Here is a 22,971-nt window from a genome sequence, read left to right as displayed (position 1 = left end):
CAGGCCCGGCCGATCCTATTTGTCACTTATTAAAGACGAAGGAGGTGTTTGGGGAACTGGAGGTGGTTTCAGTGGAGAATTAATGACAGGGACACAGAACCCCCTCACACCAGGCACACTTACCCTCGCATCAACTCCACTCGCGGTCGCTCACCAGAGACGCTCCCCTTCTGTGTTCAGTGCTGAAGCAACCAAATACAGGCCCGCTTCATTCAAAATCTACACGACAACAGTGATTTGAGAAAGCATACTTTTTAAAACAGGTTTCAAAATGCACAGTAAAACCTTTTATTGTCTCGGTGTAAAATACAAAAAAAATAATAATAATAATAATTTGTGATAATATGCGAGGGTGCAGTGTGTATTTAAAGAGTGAAATTGGCAACTACTGGCCTGGCATGAATAATACAGCATTTCAAGTTGTTTTTGTGTCATCTAGTACACGAAAAATGTAAAGGAAAACCTTTTGTAGCACACAGTCATGCAAACGTGTATGGAAGCCTGTTTCTGCCACTGAATAATAATTAAAAAAAAAAGGTAATTCTGACTTTTTTTCTCAGAATTGCATGCTATAAACTCAGCACTGTACAGATTACAAGGAGATAAAAACTTGCAATTCTGACTTTATTTCTCAGAATTGGGACTTTATGTCAAGCACTTAGTCACTGCAACTGCAAGAGTAACTGGCAGCATCCAAAACAAACCTTTTAATCAAATTCTGACTGGATTATATAGCCTAGAAAGTGCATAAAAAGCACTCCCTTTATAATCACGCTTATCTGAGTTCATGGAGATCTATATTGAGTTCATTAATATAAAGTTCCTTTAATATCATTGAAACTCTTTGCATTGTGTTTGATAGAATGAGATGATTGGCACGCAGAACTCAGCGCTGGACAAAAACACTGCCTCTGATTGGCCACTGTGTTCAAGAAATCAACAGATGTGTCTGTGATTGGCTGTATTGCTCAACACTGCAAACACACATTGCAAACAAAAATAATAAATCTCCATAATGAAAACACAATGTGCGCAATAGTGTTAATCTTCTAGATTTAGAGGCTGTAGTATACAATGATAAATTAGTTTAAAACAGGGTAAGATGTCCCCCTTTTTAATTGTAATTCATTTCATAGATCGCTCAAAAAGCTGTTCCCTTAATTTTTAATTTTAATCTAAATAGCAACATTTATTTTAAACCAAACTAATGCACATTCTAATGTTTAACCATCATGCTTATATGTATATATTTTTTTAGCTATCTATGTTTATTTCAGCGCTGCTTCAGAATAACAAGAGGGCAAGAGTAAATCCAGTTGTACTAGTATCTTTAATTACAGTGCATTTGTCAAAATAAAAACATAGGTTAAGAGTCACATTATACAATTTTTTGCTAAGAGATTCACAAAATTTGACCCAAAGTAATCTGTCAACACCAAATTAAAGGTTAATTGGGAAAGAGAGAGAAAGGATAAATAATAAAGTAACTTTAAAACCATCAGCCCTAACATTGAACGTAAAGAGGATTAATCTGAAACAGGAGTCTCTGTTTGTCATAAAGGCACCACGGCTAGTCTGGGGAAAAATGACATGCACAACAGAAAGCTTGATATTAACATGCCAACAATCTGGGGATATGGTTTGGGTTATGTCCTAAAACAATAAAAATGCACAAATGTGTGTGTGTGGTTTTTTTTTTTAGAGCTCAATTTGTGTCATGTGGCTAGAGACTGGTGTTTTTTCAAAGTGGTGGTTAGATTAGGAGTCCAAAATAAGAAATAGAAAGTAACACTTAAATTGAGTGTCAAAACGACATGAATTTTAATGCTTTAATCTCTTTCTGGGTATATCTTAAAATATTTTTTTTTCACCACCAAATTAAACAAAACATTTTGCATATAGAAAATAAGACCTATTTTTGCAAAACAATTCCATTTTTAAATTGTCACACTGTTTTCATGAAACCACCTCCAGTCCTCTTAAAAAATCAAATCATTACTGTTAGGTGCCTGAATGTATAACTTCCTCCTCCTAACAAACCTTGATTAACCTGAGCCACGCCAACTTTTCTCCCTCAAACTCACAACAAAACATCTTGTGTATTGGGAATCTCATAACAGAATCATCTTTGTGTTGCCGACTTCACAACTCTATGGCTCCTAAAGCTAGAGGATGACAAGACAGTGTAATCGTTTTTGGTTGCTTTTCCTCGAAATTGAACCGTTATATGTGCAGGTAGTGTCTGTAATGTTTGATTCCCTGTACTCCGTCCAAGACAAACATGACAGCGTCGTTTACAGTACGTCTAAGAAAGAGTCTTATTAGAAGCACAATAAAATAATACAGACCTGACAGAGTTTACAGAAAGAGGCGCTCTTGAAACTCTTTCAAATGACTCAGGCAGTAGGAACGGGGGAAAAAAAAGAAAGGAATAAACAACGAAAGGCTTGCATAATGGTGCTCAAAAAGCTGCCTCACAACAAAAAACTATTTACATTAAACGAGAGAGCAACACTTTGACAGTAAGGCCCTATTCCTCCGTGTTAATGGGGTTTGAAATGAGCGCAGCTTCCAGCACCGTTTGTTTAAAAAGAATAAAGCAAGTGCTGAGGAAATGGAGCTAAGGAAGATCAGTACAGCGAGGTGGTTATTTCTGGTTCTTCAGTTGATTGGACAACCAGTCGAGTCCTTCATAAAGGCCGTCGCCGCTTGTGGCGCATGTGGCCTGAATGTACCAGTTCCTGTGCCGGAGCGAATGCAGCCCCAGCTTGTCCGTGATTTCTGCAGCGTTCATGGCGTTCGGTAGATCCTGTCGGACAGACACGTGTCAAATGTGTACGAACAAGCAACTGGAAAGCAGTGCAAGTTATGAGTTGTAAGCTGTTAGTACCTGTTTGTTGGCAAACACGAGCAGGACTGCTTCCCTGAGCTCATCCTCAGCTAACATCCTCATCAGCTCCTCTCGCCCTTCATTCACACGCTCTCTGTCGTTACTGTCCACCACAAAGATCAGACCTAACCAAAAAAACAAACAGATTAATAAACTGGTGCGAGTGACAGAAATGGCTAAGAATGAAACTGAGATCAGATCAATTACACAAAATGTTTTGTATAATGTCTGCTTTATATTTTGTCCCAACTACAAAGATGTGCCAGGGCTGCCGATTTAACACATCAATGCCCCTGAAGTTCAAGATAAGAGGGCAAAAGAATGCCCTTGTATGGGTTTTCGTCTTACTTTTATCTCATATATGTGACCCTGGACCAAGTCTTAAGTTTCAGTTTTTCAAAATTGTGATTTATAGATCATCTGAAAGCTGGATAAATCATCTCTCCATTGGTGTGTGGTTTATTAGGAGGACAATATTTGACAACTATTTGAAAATCAGGAATCTGATGGTGCAGAAAAACCCTAAATGTTGAGAAAATCATCTTTAAAGTTGTCTGAATGAATTCTTATCCATGCATATTACTAATCAAAAATTACGTTTTGATATATTTACTGTAGGAAATTACCAAAACATGTTCATGGAACATAATCTTTACTTAATATCCTATTGTTTTTGGTCATAAAAGAAAAACTGATCATTTTGACCCATATAACGTTTAAATGGCTATTGCTAAAAATATACCCCAGAGACTTAAGACTGGTTTTGTGCTGCAGGGTCACATGTAGTTTAGCGATATCACAGGAGCTACAGGGCAGTTTTGACTCGACTATCTGCATGATTTAATAATAGCTTAATAAATAAGAAGTTAACATTGTGTTATCTTTTAGGCACAACACTGTCCCAATATTTGTGGGGTGCAAGGATGCTGTTTTCTTTCAAATCAAAGCGTAAATACACGTACAAAACGTATCCGTGTGTTGCGACTGAAACAGAAGTGCATACAATGTCTGCGTTCAGCTCAGATTCTCCCAAATGGCACAATGAAGATGCAGAGAGACACAGGTGAGACAAACTGTTAAATAAAATTGTTATTTTTGTTTTTGTTTTCTTTGGATACAAAAAGTATTCTCGTCGCTTCATAATGTTACGGTTGAATCCCTGATGGTGTAAGGACTATTCTGACGATGCTTTTCATATTTTCCTGGACCTTGACGCTGTTTTTACTTATCCAAAGACGAACGAAGCTTTTATGGGTTTGGAACGACATGAGGGAAGCGATTAATAACATCCTTTTATTTTGGGGAGGAGTATCCCTTTAAGCCATGTCGAAAATATTTATTTCTAATGCACAATGTCTGTTTTATTTCTATTCAGTACTTTTCTAGCTTAACATGATAATGAATAGCTTTGACAGTAATTTTTCATCATGCAACTAATTATATAAAAAACTGTAATCACTTTAAAGCCCTAGTAGTTTCATTTCTCTTCATTTATTCTCACATAAAATAAGAAATTACTGTAACGTTCATTTCATTATTTGGTAAGAAGCTGCAGAATAAATCAGTCATTATCACAAAATAAAAGACAATGGACTACTTGCTACTTCCACTTTCTACTCAACACAGCTCAGGGGTTTCCAGGAACAGTGTTGAGCACATCTACACACAAAGAGTCACACAGAAGAACGCAGATTACAGTTACATTTAAGGCGTTTAAGTGATTTTTTTCCCCTAACTAGGTATCTCAGTGCATTGAAAATGTACATAGATCACATTCAGTCAACCAAACTATTTTGAAAGTGTGAGAAGTCCATGCTGATAAAACCGGTCCAAACATGGAGATTCATTCAGTCTTGGTGTATTTTGAGACAACAATCAGCTAACTGTAAACACACTGATTACATAAAAAAACTGGACTTCCCAAATCGAACACAACGTACTGAATGACTTTGGGAAAACTCTTACCTTGTGTGTTCTGGAAATAATGGCGCCACAATGGTCGAATCTTATCTTGCCCACCGACGTCCCAAACTGTGAAACTTATATTCTTGTACTCCACAGTTTCGACGTTAAAACCTTGAACACAAAACAAACACCTCATGTAAGCATTCATTGGCTTTCCAGGTGATAATAATATTGGGAGACCACTCTCGGTCACCCACCGATTGTTGGGATGGTGGTAACGATCTCCCCGAGCTTCAGCTTGTACAGGATCGTCGTCTTTCCAGCAGCATCCAGACCCACCATAAGAATCCTCATCTCTTTCTTCCCGAAGACTTTAAAGAGGTTTGCGAATAGGTTGCCCATGTTTGACAGACGGTTCTCTCACTCCACTGAAACAGAAGAGGACAAAAACATTAAAAGCACCGTCTTTCAACAGGATTGAATGTAATCAATACATACACCAAATGACACAAGTTATAAAGTGGCATGCGAAAGTTTGGGAACCCTTTGCATTATAATAAAATGTGAATAATTTTAACAAAATAAGCGAGATCATACTAAATGCATGCAATTTTTTATTTAGTACTGTTCTGAGTAAGATATTGTACATAAAAGATGTTTACATTTAGTTCACACACAAAAAAAAGCTGAAATTATTAAATTAACCCCATTCAAAAGTTGGTGAAGAACAAGATGCATTAAGAGTTGGGGGGTGAAAACTTTTGGACTTTCAAGATCAAAGTAAATTGTACTTAATTTGTGTACCGGGAAACATACAAGTATCTTCTGTTCGGGCAGAACTAAATGGACAAAACATTTTATTTTAACAAAATAAGAAAAATGTGGCCATCTTCATCGTGTTCAAAAGTTTTCACCCCCCAGCTCTTAATGCATGTTGTTTCCTTCTGGAGCATCAGTGAATGTTTGAACCCTTTTAAATAGTTGTATTTGAGACTCTCAGTTGTCCTCAGTTTGAAAAGATGGATCTCAAAATCATACAGTCACTGCTGGAAAGGGTTCAAACATACAAAGATGCTGGAAAACTGAAGAATCTGCAGGACATGGAGGATTTTTCTTTAGAACAGTTCCCAGTTTAACTGTTCAGAACAAACAAGGGACTCATACACAACCATCACAAAACAGAAAGACATGTCATGTATTATCAAGGTAACAGCACACAGTATTAAGAACCAAGGGTTCACAAACTTTTGAATGGTCCAAGTATAACAACTAAACTAACCAGGAAAAGCTGCAAAAGCTCTCATGCATAAAATATAACACAGACAAGTCTTTATAATCATTTATTTTAATAACAAGACTGATTCAAGACTTCATAGCCTGGACTAGCTTTCGTAAAATAGCTATATTTTGAAGCAATAGCAGAAACGTATCATTGCGTCGAATCATATCTTATCAACAATATTGATTTCGATGATGTTTACCTTAGAATTATTTCAGATAACAAGTTGATTAAACTAGTTTTTGTGGCTGGTTATTAAAAGGTTCTACAAATGGTATTTAAAAACAAAGTTGAGCTCAACGGTTGAACCAAGTTTATGTCTGAAATCATCAACGATGATTTATTAATTTACTTCCTTCAGAGCTAAAGTTGACTGAAGTCATAGACGGTTGTTTCCTTTGTCACAGACACTCACGTCTCAACGGATTTAATTCCGTTTAACTCCGAAATTCTCATTCTATCTTTGTTTTTTTCTCCAACAAGTGACATATCACACAATACTATTTATCGTTTGTTAGCATGTTGGTAATGTTTTGAACACTAAATACGTTTTTTATTTCAAAAATAAAAACTCACAGTTCAAGTTTCCTCCTCAACTTCAAGGCGTTTCCTCCCTCAAGATGGCGGGTTTCCGGCCACGTCAGTGCGTCATGCATCACTTCCGCCGGGAAGGTGATAAATAGCAAAGAACTCTTTATATATTTATATTATTATATATTAAAATTATATATATACCGATATATATATATATATATATATATATATATATATATATATATATATATATATATATATATATATATATATATATATATATATATATATATATATATATATAACCTTTTTATAATGCTTTATTTAGTGACGATTTACATAGAATTAACAATAAAAGCAAAAATGTCAATGTATTCAAACAGACCATAATTGTAAAGAAATTAAATTAAATTATGGAAAATACAAAAGAAAAATAACTATAGGCTATACAGAGTGGTTTTAAAAACAAATCCATATCTGAAACTACAAAATACGTATGCAAACGTCCTTTAAAATCATAATGTTTCAAGCCTTTACAACAATCTATAGTCTTTTTTGCTTTAGAGTTAGCAGAGAACTCTGTAGGTCATGTTTGGTAACACACGTGTGTGTGTGTGTGTGTGGCTTTTTTTCTTATGGTTTTCACAATTTGTGACTCTGGTACAACACACACACACACACACACACACACACACACACACACACACACACACACACACATGTAAATCAGTGTGTTAAACTGCTTTATGAGAGATTTAAAACGTACTTCATTGTGGTTATGTCGATGTAATAGACTTAACATGTTAATATTTGCTCAGCATTTATATTATAGCAATAAAGATAAAAAAAATGTAAATAAAAAAGTGTCCATTTTGCGTGCCTATATTACAAAAAAAGAGTAGTAGTAGTAGAAGTAATAATAATAATTAGGTAAATATTTGTTAAAAAGTGCAACTGTAATTATATTTCACATTGGAAATAGATGTCTGAATTTATATTTAGGCAAGGCCACTGTTTCATAATTTCTCCTTTTTGAGATGAGCACAATATCTTTACACCTAAAAAAACTTCATTTTTATTATTCTTGCTTTGCAGGCGTCTTATGCATATCGTTGCTTCTCTTGCACACAGAGGCACTAATTCATTTGTGTATCATCAGAATATGCTGAAGCAGAAAGCTCTGTCTTTTCATGATGTTTCACAGGGGCAGGTTAACAGCTGCATCACCTCTGGGGGTGGAAGTGTGAGACCTCAGCTCCCCGTCTCCTCCACGCTGGCACAGAGATATTAATAGTGCAGCGAAGAAGCACAAAGCTTCCTGTGTATGAGGTGATGGCAGGTGCATGTGGAGAACTACAGCCTGACAAACAACTGACTGTATTGCTGAATCATCATGCCATAGATTGGTGTTGACTTGGAAAATGCAACCAAAAAATAAGCAGTAAAGATATACAGTGTCTACAATGTTACAAATGTACAATAAATATGCAAATAACGCAGTATAATCATGGACATAATTTACAGACTTGAAATACTATCAGCATGATTTACAGATAGGTTTACTTTGAAGATACTATACAGATGGATTATGTAATAAATGTATGTACACTATAGGCAGAAACTATTAACACATGAACATAATTTACACTAATGCAATGGACAGTGAAGTGCATAGAAAATATTTCAGTTTGCAAATGGATTACTCAGTATTCTGGATGAACAGACAGTAGTGCAAGTAATAACAAGTTTACTGTTTTTTGCTTGTTTGTATACTTTGTATATTTTTTTTGCTTGTTTTGTAGATTTTTCCACCCTAAATACTTACTCTTTTCTCTCATTTACGTGTATTTATGTTTTTGAACAGGTGCTATATTTTGTTCCTTTGAGAAGCTCTGTTTGTGTGGATGGTGTTTCTTTTGTTTGCAGGAGTTAGTAGTTAGTGAATCAGTCCACCAGAGGGGGCAGCAAAGCGAGATCACAGCAGGAACCCAAGGACTCGGAAAGAAAACAATCACATCTAAAAGAGGGGAGAAATATGCATTTTGTTCCTGGTGAAGGTCAACTTTATTTACACAGATGTAGGTATGTGAGTATAACTGATGCATGTCAAATTATGCATTGCATTACATTACATATTATAATATGTATATATATTTAATATACAATCAAGATTCTACTACTTGTATTTGACTAAGCCATGAGAAGCTTCTGTAATTGATTATTAATTTTAACCCAAAAATATATAAAATGCACCGAGTTGAAGAGATTTCAGTGGCAAAACAGTTGATTTGACACAAGAAACATTTGTGAGAGACAGCATAGTTCTGTGACAGCACAGTTACGCCAAGTCAATATCCTGGGGTCATATTAATAAATGCACTTAAAAAGATCAAATGAACCAGATCCAACAGCAACAAAGTACTGTTCAGGCTGAAAGAGAAGTGGAAAGATCTGGAATCAGTGACAACAGGAGCTGCATCTCCCTCCCAACAGCAGCAGATGAAGAGAGCTTCAAACAACACAAAAGCCACTGGATCCACTCAGTTCACTGTTATGGAAACAGTGCGTAAGATATTTGCATGTCAACATAATTGTGTGTGTTGAAGCTCATGTTCTAACCACAAAGAAGTCTGCACTTCATTATCAAAATAAATATGGCATATTCTTGAAACACTAAACAATACAGAGTTTTAAAAATGGCAGAATAAGGTTAAAGTAATCATGTCTTCATGTCACCTATTGGACCAACAGCAACAAAAAAGACTAAAGTAGATGGTCGTTAGCTGTTTAATCTATTTAATACTATCATTTATAGTCAACGATTATCATTTCATAATCACAGGAGAAGAAAAAAATCTCCTTGATTCTGATTAGCTGACAGACATTTTAAGTTGCTAATTATTTTAGGAGTATCACAGTAATATAGTACTGCGATTAAACCTTATGTTATATGCCACAGGCCGAACAACTGCATGATTACTGCTGTGAGATTGCTTTTAAACAACAGTAAAATATAATAGAAATTAATATAGCGAATAAGTTTTAGAAACAGTATTTTAGACACAAACTCAAACGCTATCCTCCCTGAAGGAAATATTGTTTTTGATCGGATGAGTTTTTAAACTGATTGCTATCCACAGTGATGACAAGCTGCTGAAAACAAAAACTACTTAAAATGACTTAATCTTTAAAATTACAAAATAAAATTGAAAATGTATATACAAAACTGTTTCAAATAGTAATAAAAACTATAGTAGGATCTCAGTGTGCCAGTGTTTCTGTAATGCTCCAACAAAGACAATCTGAGTGATTAAAAAAAGGACTTTTAGAACAATCAAACTTTCTTAGCCAATCAGATTTGAGGATCAGAACTAACAGTTGTATGCATTTTAATAATCGCACAGCTCTATATAAAAAAGTTCCAGGTCTGGACCACATTGCAATTCCACATCAACAGGCCAAAATATTTCACTTATTTCAAACCCCGTTTTATTTCTGAAATATTTATAATATAGCTTAAATGAAAAACTCCCACTCATGCTCTCTCATTTGCACACATAAAATACAAATATTTCATTCCTGTGCATCTATTGTTTCTCTCTTTCCATTTCAGGTATTTCTTCCTTGTTTGATTTGTTTCCATGGTTTCTGATTTTGTTCACCTGTTCCTTGTTTAGTTTCGCATGGGATGTGTCCTAGTTATCGACTTATTCTATGCCTTAAAAGTATGTGCTCCTTCAAAAAAGAAAATGTAGATACGTTTGAGTGTGTAGCAGAAGAGCAGAATTAATTAATATCGGCCAAACTTATTTGTTTTGCTATTATGCTATTTGAACTTTAATGACATGTTGTTGCAGATGAAATATAGCATGGATTCCATGCAAACATCTCTACTTAACCATCGGTCTCACGCACATCCACCATGCTCCTTTTATTCATGTTTGTAGTTCTGAATTCACCTCCAAAGCGCAATAGATTAATTTGGGCAATATTAGACGTTTGATTGCATACGGATCCACACTTTCGAAAATTTACCCAAAATAGTAGACCATTTGGGAACATACTATGCATTGGAACACACAACTTATTCTAATCTCACATTTTATGGGGGGTGTATAGTGTGCACATCAGTTCTTTGTCAGTTTATGCTTTAACATGTTTAGGTTAGACCGTTGCGTTTTGCTGTTATATAACTTGGACTGTGTTGAAAAACGGTGTAAGTTAAATATATTAGTGGAACAACTGAATGCAGTTTTCAATAACTCGTCTGTCCATCATCAGTCATTCTTTGCTTAGCACGCTCAGCAACACTCATCTTAATAGATTCGTTAGTATTAGAGAGCAACAATAACTTAAGTTAAAGGATAAATATGTAGAACAGCAAATAGCTGTGGACAGGCTCATCAATCTGTGCTGCAGGTTTTATTTATAGGGTCACTCACCACAAAAAGAAGATAATCCCCTTAGATTTGTGTATCGGTAGCATGGAGCGCTGCTTCAATGGAGGAAGACCGCCAAGGGACAAAACGGGCCTCTCAGTAGGAAATGGGGCTTGCAGCTCAGTAGGGTACAACCACGTTCCCCTCTGAGATGGGGCCTGGACAGCAGAATATTGCACAGTGTGAGAACAGTGTGTTTTTCAAGGGGATTGTGGGAGAATGTGTATGCATTGAGATGAGTTTGGGGTGTCAGATGTGAGCCGTGCTGTGCTGGCTTTGTCAATTGAGAGTTTGGAGAAGCAACTCGCCGCCTGGTGCGCTAGGCGTGTCTGTCATCATAATAACGTGAATGACGACAATAGCAAAAGTGCATCGCCATTTGTTCTCATTGTAAAGAACTGACCAGGGACAGGAACAACGAAACTTGCTTAATCGCATAATGGGAAGCGAGTTAGCGTGTTGCTTTTTGACGAAGGCTGACAGACGTGGAAGCACCCCTCTGTTCGTAGACGCTCGAGAGATGGTGCTACAAAAGGACCTCAAGACATCCAGGTTAGGAAACAAACAAGGTTCTAGCCACGCCTCCCCGTCCCTCGCTGGCTCGCCGTGTTGGCAGCAGGAGTCGTTGGGCACTCTACCCCACGCCTTGCACAGTAGGGGTCACCGTCGAGAGGGGCTGGGTACAGCCAGAATAAATGCGCCTCTCAGTGTCGGCTGCCAATCAGCTTTGTGTGCTGATTACTGATAGCCTGAAAGGTCGTTAAAGGGATTTACATCGCATTTTGCACCACTTCCGCAGTCACGTCAAGAAACGTGCGCTGCCTTCGCAATAATGTCATTGAGTTGAGTTTCACCGACAGCTCAAGAACTACTCTTTTGGTCTGAATACTTAATTATGATTGGGGCAAAAGTCTTATAAAAATACAAGGGCTCATAAAAAATGTCACTACGAAAAATTTGAAAAAAAAAAAAAAAAGAATTCAGCATCAACTTTCAAAACAAATCCAATCCAAGACCTTCACTGTCACCCAATTCTCAAACTATCAATCCTACATAGCTTTAAAAATGTCCCAAAACACACACTGTTAATATGAGTAATCCAAAAGTACCTGGATTGTTTAATATTTTAGATGAATGTTTAAAGTGTGGATCTGTGCACACAGGAAAAAAAAAAAAAAAAACTGCTCAATGGATGATTTGATTAAAACTACAAACACAAATGAAAAGTGTAAAAAAAAACAAAAAAAAACCTACAGATATGTGAGACGATGGTTAAGTAGAGCGTTTTAGATCAAAAGGGCTTGAGTGATTGATAATCAATATCCAACATGATTAAATTATATTTATCAAACGTTATCCAAGTAATCTGCAACAACATAGGCAAGGCAAGGCAAGTTTATTTATATAGCACATTTCGTAAACAATGTTAATTCAAAGTGCTTTACATAAAAGAAAGTAAAATAATCATGAAGAAAAATAATAACAAAAATAAAACAAGCAATTTTAAAACTTTTAAAATGATTAAAACATTTTAAAACAGTTAGAAAATGATTTTACATAAAAAAATACAATAAAATAAAACAGTGAAAATACAGTGCAATCAGTTCGAACATTGCACAGTGCTCATTCAACAAATGCACAGCTAAACAGATGCATTTTGAGTCTAGATTTAAATGTGACTAGTGTTTTAGCACATCTGATCTCTTCTGGAAGCTGATTCCAACTACAGGCAGCATAGTAACTAAAGGCAGACTCCCCTGGTTTTGTGTGAACCCTTGGTATTTCTAACTGACTCGATCCTAGTGATCTGAGTGCTCGGTTAGATTTATATTCAGTGAACATATCTGCACATATATTTCGGTCCTAGTGAACATTTGTTAATTAACTTTAATATGCATCATTATGCAAATACATGAAGAGAGTAGGAAATGAAATTAAATGTGGAAGAATTAACTGTGAAAAGATGATTGACAGTGCATTTTAAACTGTGACAAGATGCATGTTATTAAACGACAGAGCGGTCCATTAAAGACGCAATTATGACTCTATGTGACCCAAAGCTTTCCTTTCTTCTGATACATACTCAAAAGTATATACTATTATAAATATTATATTTATATTTAAAAATATTATGTATATCCTATATATACTATAAGTATATGTTCACAAAAAGAGTGCAACATTTTCAGGACATAATATAAGAAGGCGAATCAGGATGCAGCAATTTTTATTTTGGAAAAACAGCTTGCTGCAACCATGCCACCACAACCGTAAATGCATTAACACATCACCACCCACATTTGCATGACACCTATCTGGTGTTCAGCCACTTGGCCCATGCAGTCAGTGTGAGGTCATAAGGAGGAAGTAAGGCTTGTGGGGGAACTTTAGTGATATTTCCTGGTTATAGAGTAGCACCTGAACAAATTAAACCAGTGATTTACTTTCCACCAAGGTCCCTTAGTCTTGCATAGCTATAGGCTTTTGGAAATCATCTTGATTTGCAGATTAAATATTTTAAAGGGATACACACCCAAATTAAACTTTTCATCCCCATGTCATTATAAACCTGTATGGCATTCTATCTTCTGTGAAACATAAGAAGATATTTTTGTCCATACAATGGAAATCAAAACTCTCAAAATGAAAGGTTCTTTATTGTCATTGATGGCTTCTGAAAAATCCACAGAACCTTTTAAATGCAGAGAAGGTTTTTTAAATGAAAAAAAAGAACTCTTTTTCTTTTAATGTGAAAAACTATTTAAATTAGTTCTTTTTTTTTTTCTTTCTTTTTTATGTTTTGTTGCACGACTTTGAAAACTCCCTTTAGGAACCTTTATTTCCAAACATTCTTTTTTTGTTCCACAGTTTGGAATGATCTGAGAGAGCTACATGTTGACAGAATTTTTATTTTGGGGTGACCTGTCCCTTTAATGCACAACATACATTGTAAAAGCAGTATAGGTACTTGCAGGACTAAACATACATCGACGTAGCTTGTTTGGCACGGTTTGTGAAATGTTTAGCTTGTTGAAGCAAACCTGAGACCAAAGACAATTCCGCTTGTCATTTTGATCCGTAAGCCACCCTTGCCTCACAGGTTTTTGTCCTCTCAGGATGAAGGCTAAGAAACGGCAGCCGAATTCCCCTAATGGGGTTAAAGGGAGTTTAAGCATCTAAAGAAGCTCTCAAAGCGTCAGAGATCTCATCGCTCTAAGGTGGTCCAGGCGTGTCTTCTCACTGCATTTCACATCACACCAGTGTCTCTTTTGATACGATCAAATCCCCATAGACAGGCTTTTCTCCTTGATGGGCATAATTTCTTTAATTATATTTAATCCTGCATTTGTGGCATTGATTGTGAAGTATGAATCACTTTTGACACTTTAGAACGCTGTAATGCGGTTGTCAGCATTTCACCCGTGTCACAAAGAGCCTCCTGTTGTTTTTATCAGAATTTAAAAGACGAGTAAATAAACGAGGACGCATGGAAATACTCCTTGATAATGGAAGGATTCATTTTTATGTTAACGCAGTGTCTTGTCTGTGCGCCAACACCTGTAGCGGCTTCCAACTCGAAGACCTTTGGCATTCCCTCTCTCGTGCTGTTGCAGAGCACACCTGTCCTCCTCAGGGCTAAATAAAATACCTCAGTACCTGGCAGGCGGCAACAACCACTCATTGCCGTCTGACATGACGGTGTGTCATTTTGCTTTATTAAGCCCCACTGACAGGCTGTTTGACACTGTGTGTGGGGTCAAAGGTGTCAGGCCACTGCGAGCGAGAGGTGGGTTACACTGATTACCACACAAATTACAGCCGAGCAACCGAGCTTCATAATTACAAGGGATGCTTCCACCATGAAAGGCCACTTGAGAGACTTTATCTATATGTGTGTGTACGTGTTTGGAATGTTAGTCAAGGCTGTGTTTGAAAGTCTTCTACAAGCACATCTGCACAAAATGCACCGTCCGGGATGTTCGGGTGCAGTAAAATCGTTTGGAGCATCACAGGAATTTTTATGCATGCCGTAACTGATTTGAAATTGGGTCTTTGCGCACAGTGTTAATCCTCAGTTTTATCTTGTCCTTCTCTCATACGCAGGTTTGTCTTTGAGTTTTCTCATGGCTGATGTTATAAAAGCTCCTGACAAAGTCAGGTAGTGACAACAATGATGTATTTAAACGTGTATCAGAGAAATCACAGGGAAGGAGGTGGGTCTTGACTCAGTGTTGCCAGATCTTGCTATAAAAAACAGCAAACAATAACAAGCCTATAATAGACTTAAATCCAAATGTGTTATCTTGGAAATAAGCCACATACCAGACTATTGCATCCTGTACTAACTCCATAAATACGAAGAACACAAATCATGACAACTAACTAGACGGGCGAAACAAAACAAACTGAAAACAAAGTGCGAACAGTGACATGGTGTGACAACAACTTTCTGCTAACTTTATTTTCACCCAAAATAAAATGTCATTTGGAAATGTATTTTTTAATATTCTCAGAACGTTCAAATGTGCTGTTTACAGGTTATTTAAAGGTTATTAAACCTTTCTGACAATGTTCTATTAATTTTAATTTTACCCAAAATCTAATGTTATCTGAACGTTTAATTGACGAATTGTCTTGTCGTGATTAGTACATTTAAAGTATACTAAAACTTTCCTTACGTACAACTTAATTTTTACCCAAATATATCGTTATTTGATTATTTATTTGTAACATTTTAACAATATCTTCTACCAACACTATGAGACTTTTTTTTTGTTTCAAGAACAAATAACATCATAAGAACATTCTGAGAAAACTGGTTTCTGAATGGTTTCTCTCAACGCTAAGTAAAAACAATATCATGAGAACATTTAGAAAACGCTTGTGAAAGTTGTGGGAATGTTTCAAAACGGCTTCTCCAAAAATCCCGATCCACAGCTGGATGTACTTTGATCTGTGCTTTTCTCATCTCTGGAATTAAACTAATTTGACCACTGTTATTTCCACACAAAATTATATTGACTGAGTTAAACTCTTTTGACTTAGTTATTACATTCCAGCTATAACACCTCCACCAGAGAAGCTTTGACTCTGAGCACTCAAAACCTTGTCATTCTTCTAATCCGTTTACTCAATGACACAATAGAATATAGAATGTCAAATTTAGATCATTACAAACTGCACAACCATGTTCTATAAAGACTCGAAAGCATTGTGAGGTCCAAGATCCTGGTTAAGACTCTCCATTTTTTAAGCTAAAATGGATAACACCAAGAATCTTTTATCCTTTTATCCTGTTCAGATCCCTTAATCCTGTGGCCATTTCAGTTTTCTGCTGTTATTTCAATTCAGTGCAAACAGCACTTGCTCAGTTGTCCAGCTCTGGAATGCATCTGAACCGTAGAATTAGAAGCAGGGACACTCGAGAAAGAAGAACTGCTCAATGGTGCCAAGAACAAAATTAGATCTCTTTGAGTATTTTAATGAGATGAACTTAAGTATTCACATTTGAATAAACCTCAAAAAATGGGTAAAATGGTAAAAAAGAAAAGAAAAGTTGTTGTGGTTTCACTGGGGATTGCAGTTGTTAACATAAGTTGTGTTTCTTTTATTTATTTATTTATTTTTGCTAGATTTAACCAATGAAAACTAGACTACAGACTATCACCAATTAATCTTGATTTTATCACATGAAGCAACATGTTTGAACACCACAATTTTATTTTATTTATTTTTTATATAGTATCGCCTCTATAAACAGTGCTGCAAGTTGCAGAAACTGTTCAATTTCAGAAATCCATTTAATTTAATATTTTCCTCCTTGGTTCATTCTAAATCCTTAATTAACCCCTAATTTGAACCTCCCAATAAACAAATGATTTACTCTCTATTTACCCTGCGTTCAATGGCATTCTTAGTGTTGAGCGGTCAGACCGGGGGGCTGGGCAAGCCGGCACCAATAAAAACAGCACTAAAATGCAATTACAGTGCCTGAAGAATGGCCAAGCTTAGCAATTTGCCTGGGTTAAAGCAAGGAGATTGCAAGTCTGAGGCCACTTGGAATTCTGTGCCTGGCCTGTGTGGGAAAAACAGTGGGATGGCGAAAACCGTCCTTTGTGAAGTAATTACTGGAACTAGTCGTGAACAGCAGCAGAGGGCTTCACTAATGATAACCCCTCTCCTCTACCCCCTCTAGTCACCTTGTCATTGATATACTTACGCTGATATAAGCACACTTCACTGCAGGGTGGGTTCACACAAAGGAGCTATGCTAAAAAAGTGAAAGAGTTTTCTTCCCATCACTATCATTTACATGTAAACCAATCCAAATCTATCAATTCTGACCCTTATAATTCAATCATCCACAAATAGACAGAATGCTAATTAATGAAAAATGTAAAAAAAAAAAAAAAATCGAAACGTATCTGTATACCACAATGGAAAATTGAATGCAAAGTAAAATAATAAAATAAAAAGGCACAGTATAGGCTTGAGCTCAAACCTGAATAAATTTGGTGTATGGAAAATTATTAACATTGATTGTGAAGATATTTTGATGTATATATTGTGACTATCTTTGGATTTAATTTTTGGAGGCTGTTTTTTTTTTGGCAGGTTGGACTACTTATCAATAACTAATTAACATTTGCACCCTTTACAACTGCAATTAAATTGTTTTTGAGTGTGCTCAGACAATATTTCACTGCAATTAACATGCTTGTATAGAAAAAAACTAAATTTATGAATTGACTTCAATACAAATTCTGCTGTAAGCAGTTCTAATAATGAGTAATTATAGTGTAGTTATTCAACTAAATTATTCAGCTAAAGTCAGTTCGGTGTTGGTTTAGTTCAGTTTAATAAGAGTGTAATGTTGATCTATTTTCAAACAGTTCTATTGAAGGCAGCAATGCCATTATTCAGCTTGAGTTATCAAGTTACTAGTCATCCAGTTTTTCATATCAGCTATGCATTCTGTTAGTTTTGTGAATTGGTATGTTTGGTTGGGTTGCAAAGAAATATAGAGCTGAGTATTGTCAGTGTAAAAGTGAAAACTAACTCCATATTTCTTATTGATGTCTCCCAAGACAAATACAGAGTGAAAAGCAAACAGTCCTAGTACTGAGCCCTGTGGTACTCCAATGAAAGAGCTCTTAATTTACTGATACAGAGTAACAACTCTTTCAGAAACTACCTTCATTTTCCAGAAGGTCTCCCATGCAGGTATCGGACAAGCTCAACCCTGCTTACCTTCACCAGATAACCAGTCAAGAATTACTGGTTGCCAGCTGCAGGTTATTGCAATGGATCTTCTCAAATCTATACATATCCATGACGATGTGATCATCAAAAAGAAAACGTAAAAAATTTAAAGGTGTGATATGTAAGTTTTTGACTCAACTAAATCATAAAAATACCATAAGTTAACATATTTGTTTACCTGAAAAGCAATGCTACAGTCAGTTATTCTCCTTTGAAAATGTGCGTTCCAGGCCGGAATGTCAGTCTCTGTTTTGGTTCGTGAAACCTGCCCACTGCCAGTTTACCCAATTGTATTTCGGCAACTTGGGTTGCCAGTTGGTGGAAAACACTGCAGATTTAATTAAATTAGTCAAGTGTGCTAGTTTCCTGTTGGTGTTGTCAATCTGGCAACCTGCGTGTGCGTCAAGTCTGAGGAAGAGAGGCCAGGTGAAAAAAAACCCTCTCCAGTATTTTGAATACAATAACTAGTTCAACCACTCTGTGTCAATCCTACATAAAGCACCTTTAAGTTCATGTAAATTTAAAAAGACAAAAGTCCAATCAAAACATTAAAACAAGTCTGGTTATTTAAAATGTTAATTAATTTAAACTAATTTTTTTAATCAACACAATTTAATATTTAATTTCCCCCTATTCCATACAAATAACTACTTTGAGCGTTAGGGTTTAAAGTGTGGTTGTGACAAGAATTGAGCTGGAGCTGACTGTAATGATAGGTTTATAAAAACACACAATTTTCATACACACTATGCATAGTGGCCACAACAAGAATTACAACAACAACACACACCAAAAAAAAAAAAGAAAAAAAAAGAAGAGCCCTTTAATGATACATTCAGAGGTTTTAAGCTCAGGTTTCTTTTGGCTGAATCCAAACGGAGCAGGCAGTCAAAACATGACATTACAAGAACAACTGTGTGTCCCAACATACTATTACATACTGTTCATAGTCATTTATCTAGCACTCCAGAAAAGCTACCTGAAACCTTCCATAACACCAGCATACTAAACCCTAAAATATCACATCTTAGTTAAAGAAAAATGCTCCATTATTGCAATTAATTCATGCACTAGATCTGAAAGCATCACTTAAGGTCCATTGTTTTTAATAATAATAAAAATAAATGTAAAATTCTTCATGTCAAATTTATTTGTATAGCATTTTTCAGAATACACATTGTTTCAAAGCAGCATTGCAGAACATAATCATATGAATGTTGATAATATCTTCATGCCGTTTAGTTGCATTTAGCAGATTGTTTACACTTTGTGATGATACAAGCAATCAAGCAGTACAGAATTGTGGTATGAGAGTATACTGTGTGGAGATGAAGTTGGATGTACTGATGTGCCATTACTGTTTTGTTCATCTTAATTTGCCCTTTGTTTACACCTGGTGTTAAAATGCTTTTTGGTTGAGCAGATCATAAGTAGACGAGGGAGACACATTCCCACTTATACCTGCTGTTTTAATATGATTTTTTTAGGAGAGGTGGCTTTTCTGATCCCTCGCTCTGATATTGATTAATAAGCTCGGACAATTTACTTATTGAGAAATTAATACAGAGAACAGCAGGCTTGGTTTCTGCTCCACCACTCATACATTAATATTACTGAAAGAATCCATTCAGGGCCAAGGAACCTAAATAGTTGGATGCAACAACAATCAGACAAAAAATAAAGAGAAATTGCTTACTGTTTCTACGTTACTTATCAGTTAGTTTTTGTAGTAAGGGTATGATGAAGTTACTTGCCAGGTGCTAAACTTTACTCCTTTTTATTGTACCACATTACTGACCTCTCACATATCACCAGCACCTACTACTCCACATTTGCTGTCCTTTCAGTGTCTAGATGAAAATCTCTTGCCCTTTTACCAGCAAAGTAATTTAGCTGCAAAAAGCTCAGACATCAAAAGACTTGTCACGTGTGAAACGAGAACTGTTTGAGCAGAGGTGTGACTTTTGTGTAGCTCCACCTAACTTCACTTCTTAACATTCACCCAATAAGGCATTTATCCATCAACTTGTGTTGGACCTTAGATCCATACGAGAGACCCAGCATTCAGAAGCATTGATATGCTGTTGTAAAAGTCTACTGAACTTCAGGTCATTAGAACAAGAGTGAGTGAAGTGTGGGAACATAAAGACAGTAGAGCTGGAGAACACTGATTGCAATTAGGTCCATTGTCTTCTATTTATATGGTTATTGGGAGGTACCGCTTTGACTGTGTCAAAGTTCTCACACTCGTTGAGCGAAGTCTCCCGCAGTGGAGTTGACAAGTCCTCTTCAGGCAATTACCTGCTAACTAGCTTGCTCTCACCTTGGTGACAAGCTTGTTAGGTGGGTTTCTGCTCTGTGAAAGCAGACAATTTCCTTCAGCCTGAGGGTGAGGTGCTCGGCTACTGTAGATTCGGGCTCTGGTGCCTCTCTGTCTGATGTTAGATGGGATCTAGGGCTGAAAACACATACATTTACAGAAATTTCCAAAACTTTGTATCTTGCTAAATGTTTTAGTTTATTTCTGTTGGATTTGGAAAGTGTTACATACATTACAAAAGTTTAAAAATACTGAATTTAGGAAATATTGTAAATTAAATGTTTGCTACTGTATTGCATTTGTGTGTTTATGTATATTTGGGTAGGAATACATTGCTGTAGGTTATGCAGTGTAAAAGGTATAAGTATACTCGTGGAATATTCATAGTAGGGTTTTCTGTTTAGCACATCAGTGTGTTTTCGTTTGGAGATTGATCTATTCATACAACACCTGGCTGAGTCATTTTGGTGCAAAAATCTTTTTGAAAGGATTTTGTTTTGTGTTTAGAGTTTTGGGACAATAGGTCAAAGATTCAGTAAGCAATGTGTTAACAGTTGGGAAAAACTGTAACGTAATTGTTGCTATTTGGACAGTCAGCATTTAAACAGTGTAACTATGACTATGTATTTTTAAAATCTCACTACCTATTATAAGAAACTGCAGTGTGTTTACTGTATACCTTATATACATTTTCTGCATGCTTTAAATTCCATTAATTTGCTACTTTGTAACCTGTGCTATTGAATTACCAAAATGTTTGCATTTGTATATGTCACAGTATTTCTTGCACATCCATTGTTCTCCTATTCCAAACGGATTATTCCATAATATTGTGAGAAAAATAACATAATTTCAATCCTTTCTACAGCATGGCAAGAAAACAAGAAAATAATTTTAATCTGAGTTGTTCACATGTACACCAATTTTCACACGAATTGTGGACACATAGCTAACATCACTAAATTAATCAATTTTTTGGTTGTTGTAATATGCCATTCACATTATATACTGCGCAATATGCAGTAATCAATATGCTAGCATTTTAGCCGTATAGATATGAATCATGTCATGTTGCCATTGCCATGTGACCTACAATATCAGTTATGTTGTTTCCTGCCATTCACAACTCCTCTCTGATGGCCTCGCAGGATAATAAAGCATTTATTGGATGCACACTTTAGAATCTCTAAATTAATTCAGACATACTCATTTCACATACTGTTTTTGTCTAATACATAGTCGGGAAGTGGGCATATTTAGACAAGGGTAGGTCTTCTGATGGATTTATAAATATAATTATATTATAAATTGAATATATACTCTCTTTCAGGTTTTTGAACAAGCAGTTATATGATGGCAACCACTAACGCTTAAAAAAAAATGAGGGGGCCGTGCATGTCAATATTTTTTGGATGGTGGAGTTAGGCGATACTTAGACCTAGCTTCTGGCAGGGACATTGTGAGAGGAAGAATGAGTTATCAGGGGTCCTCTATTAGCCCCTAGTATTGGTACGCTCTATTCACATTGGCCTATAATCTGCTTCAGGGGCTGATCATTGATGCAGTCCTGTCACCACAGAGAATTTTGCCCTTATTGTCCCCCAGAGAACTAAGCTGGCTCCTGAGCTCTCTCAAAAGAATCAAGTTATTATCAAGGGATTTTTTCCCCTTCTTTCTCTCACACTAAAATCAAGAAAGAATGATGCTATTGTGTCCTGTGTGTTCCCAGCTCCTAATTGTGGACAAGACTGACAACTAACCCAAGTTTTAATCTGGTCTATTTTTTGGATGGTTTGCTCTTCAGTGAGTCAGTGGGGTGCAGAATCCATATAGACTGCTGCTAGAATGTCCTCTAAGCTCTTTAAAGGCCTGTACATAGTTTTAGCTATTTCAGATTCAGCTATTTCTATTTATCTGTTTCATACTTTTTCCTTATCTTAACATGGACAGAATGGCACTTGCATCTGTCAGGTATGTCACAGATGTACAGTAATTCGGTTGTTAAGTGATGATGTAAGAAGCGATGCTTCCGGGTCCAAGCCTCAACTCGCTTCACTTGAGAATACTACCTCAGCAGCCGTTTAAGAGCACTGTTTATTAATATTAATCATTTAAGCTAAACGCTTTCAAACTTACGGTATACACTACAGTCTCCGTGCTCACAGCGTCCCAAACACAAATATTTTTTTATATATTTTTTTAATATTTATATTTTCATTGTCTGGCTATCTGGGACTTCGGTATGGAGTTAAAGGTTAAGATTATAACTTTTTCGCTAATATTCTATCACATTGTGAGTTTATATTAGCACCTTTTGTTGTTTTCTCTTGGTAACTGATAG

The 22,971-nt window shown here is 36.1% G+C and overlaps 1 protein-coding gene across 1 annotated transcript; it reads right to left on the bottom strand.

Moving 5' to 3' along the window:
• Window positions 1-1,311: 1,311 nt before the first annotated feature.
• Window positions 1,312-6,738, bottom strand: arf1 (ADP-ribosylation factor 1). Its single transcript, XM_026206980.1, has 5 exons — window positions 6,651-6,738; window positions 5,053-5,223; window positions 4,856-4,966; window positions 2,891-3,015; window positions 1,312-2,809 (listed from the first exon to the last, which is right to left on the bottom strand). The coding sequence occupies exons 2-5, from the start codon at window positions 5,195-5,197 to the stop codon at window positions 2,648-2,650; spliced, it is 543 nt and encodes a 180-aa protein (XP_026062765.1). The 5' UTR covers window positions 5,198-5,223; window positions 6,651-6,738; the 3' UTR covers window positions 1,312-2,647.
• Between the last annotated feature and the right edge of the window lie 16,233 nt (window positions 6,739-22,971).

This window comes from Carassius auratus, chromosome 27 (genome assembly GCF_003368295.1).
Source record: "Carassius auratus strain Wakin chromosome 27, ASM336829v1, whole genome shotgun sequence".
Lineage (NCBI taxonomy): Eukaryota > Metazoa > Chordata > Actinopteri > Cypriniformes > Cyprinidae > Carassius > Carassius auratus.
The sequence above is the reverse complement of the archived record's forward strand: the minus strand, read 5'-3'. Positions and strand labels throughout refer to the sequence as shown.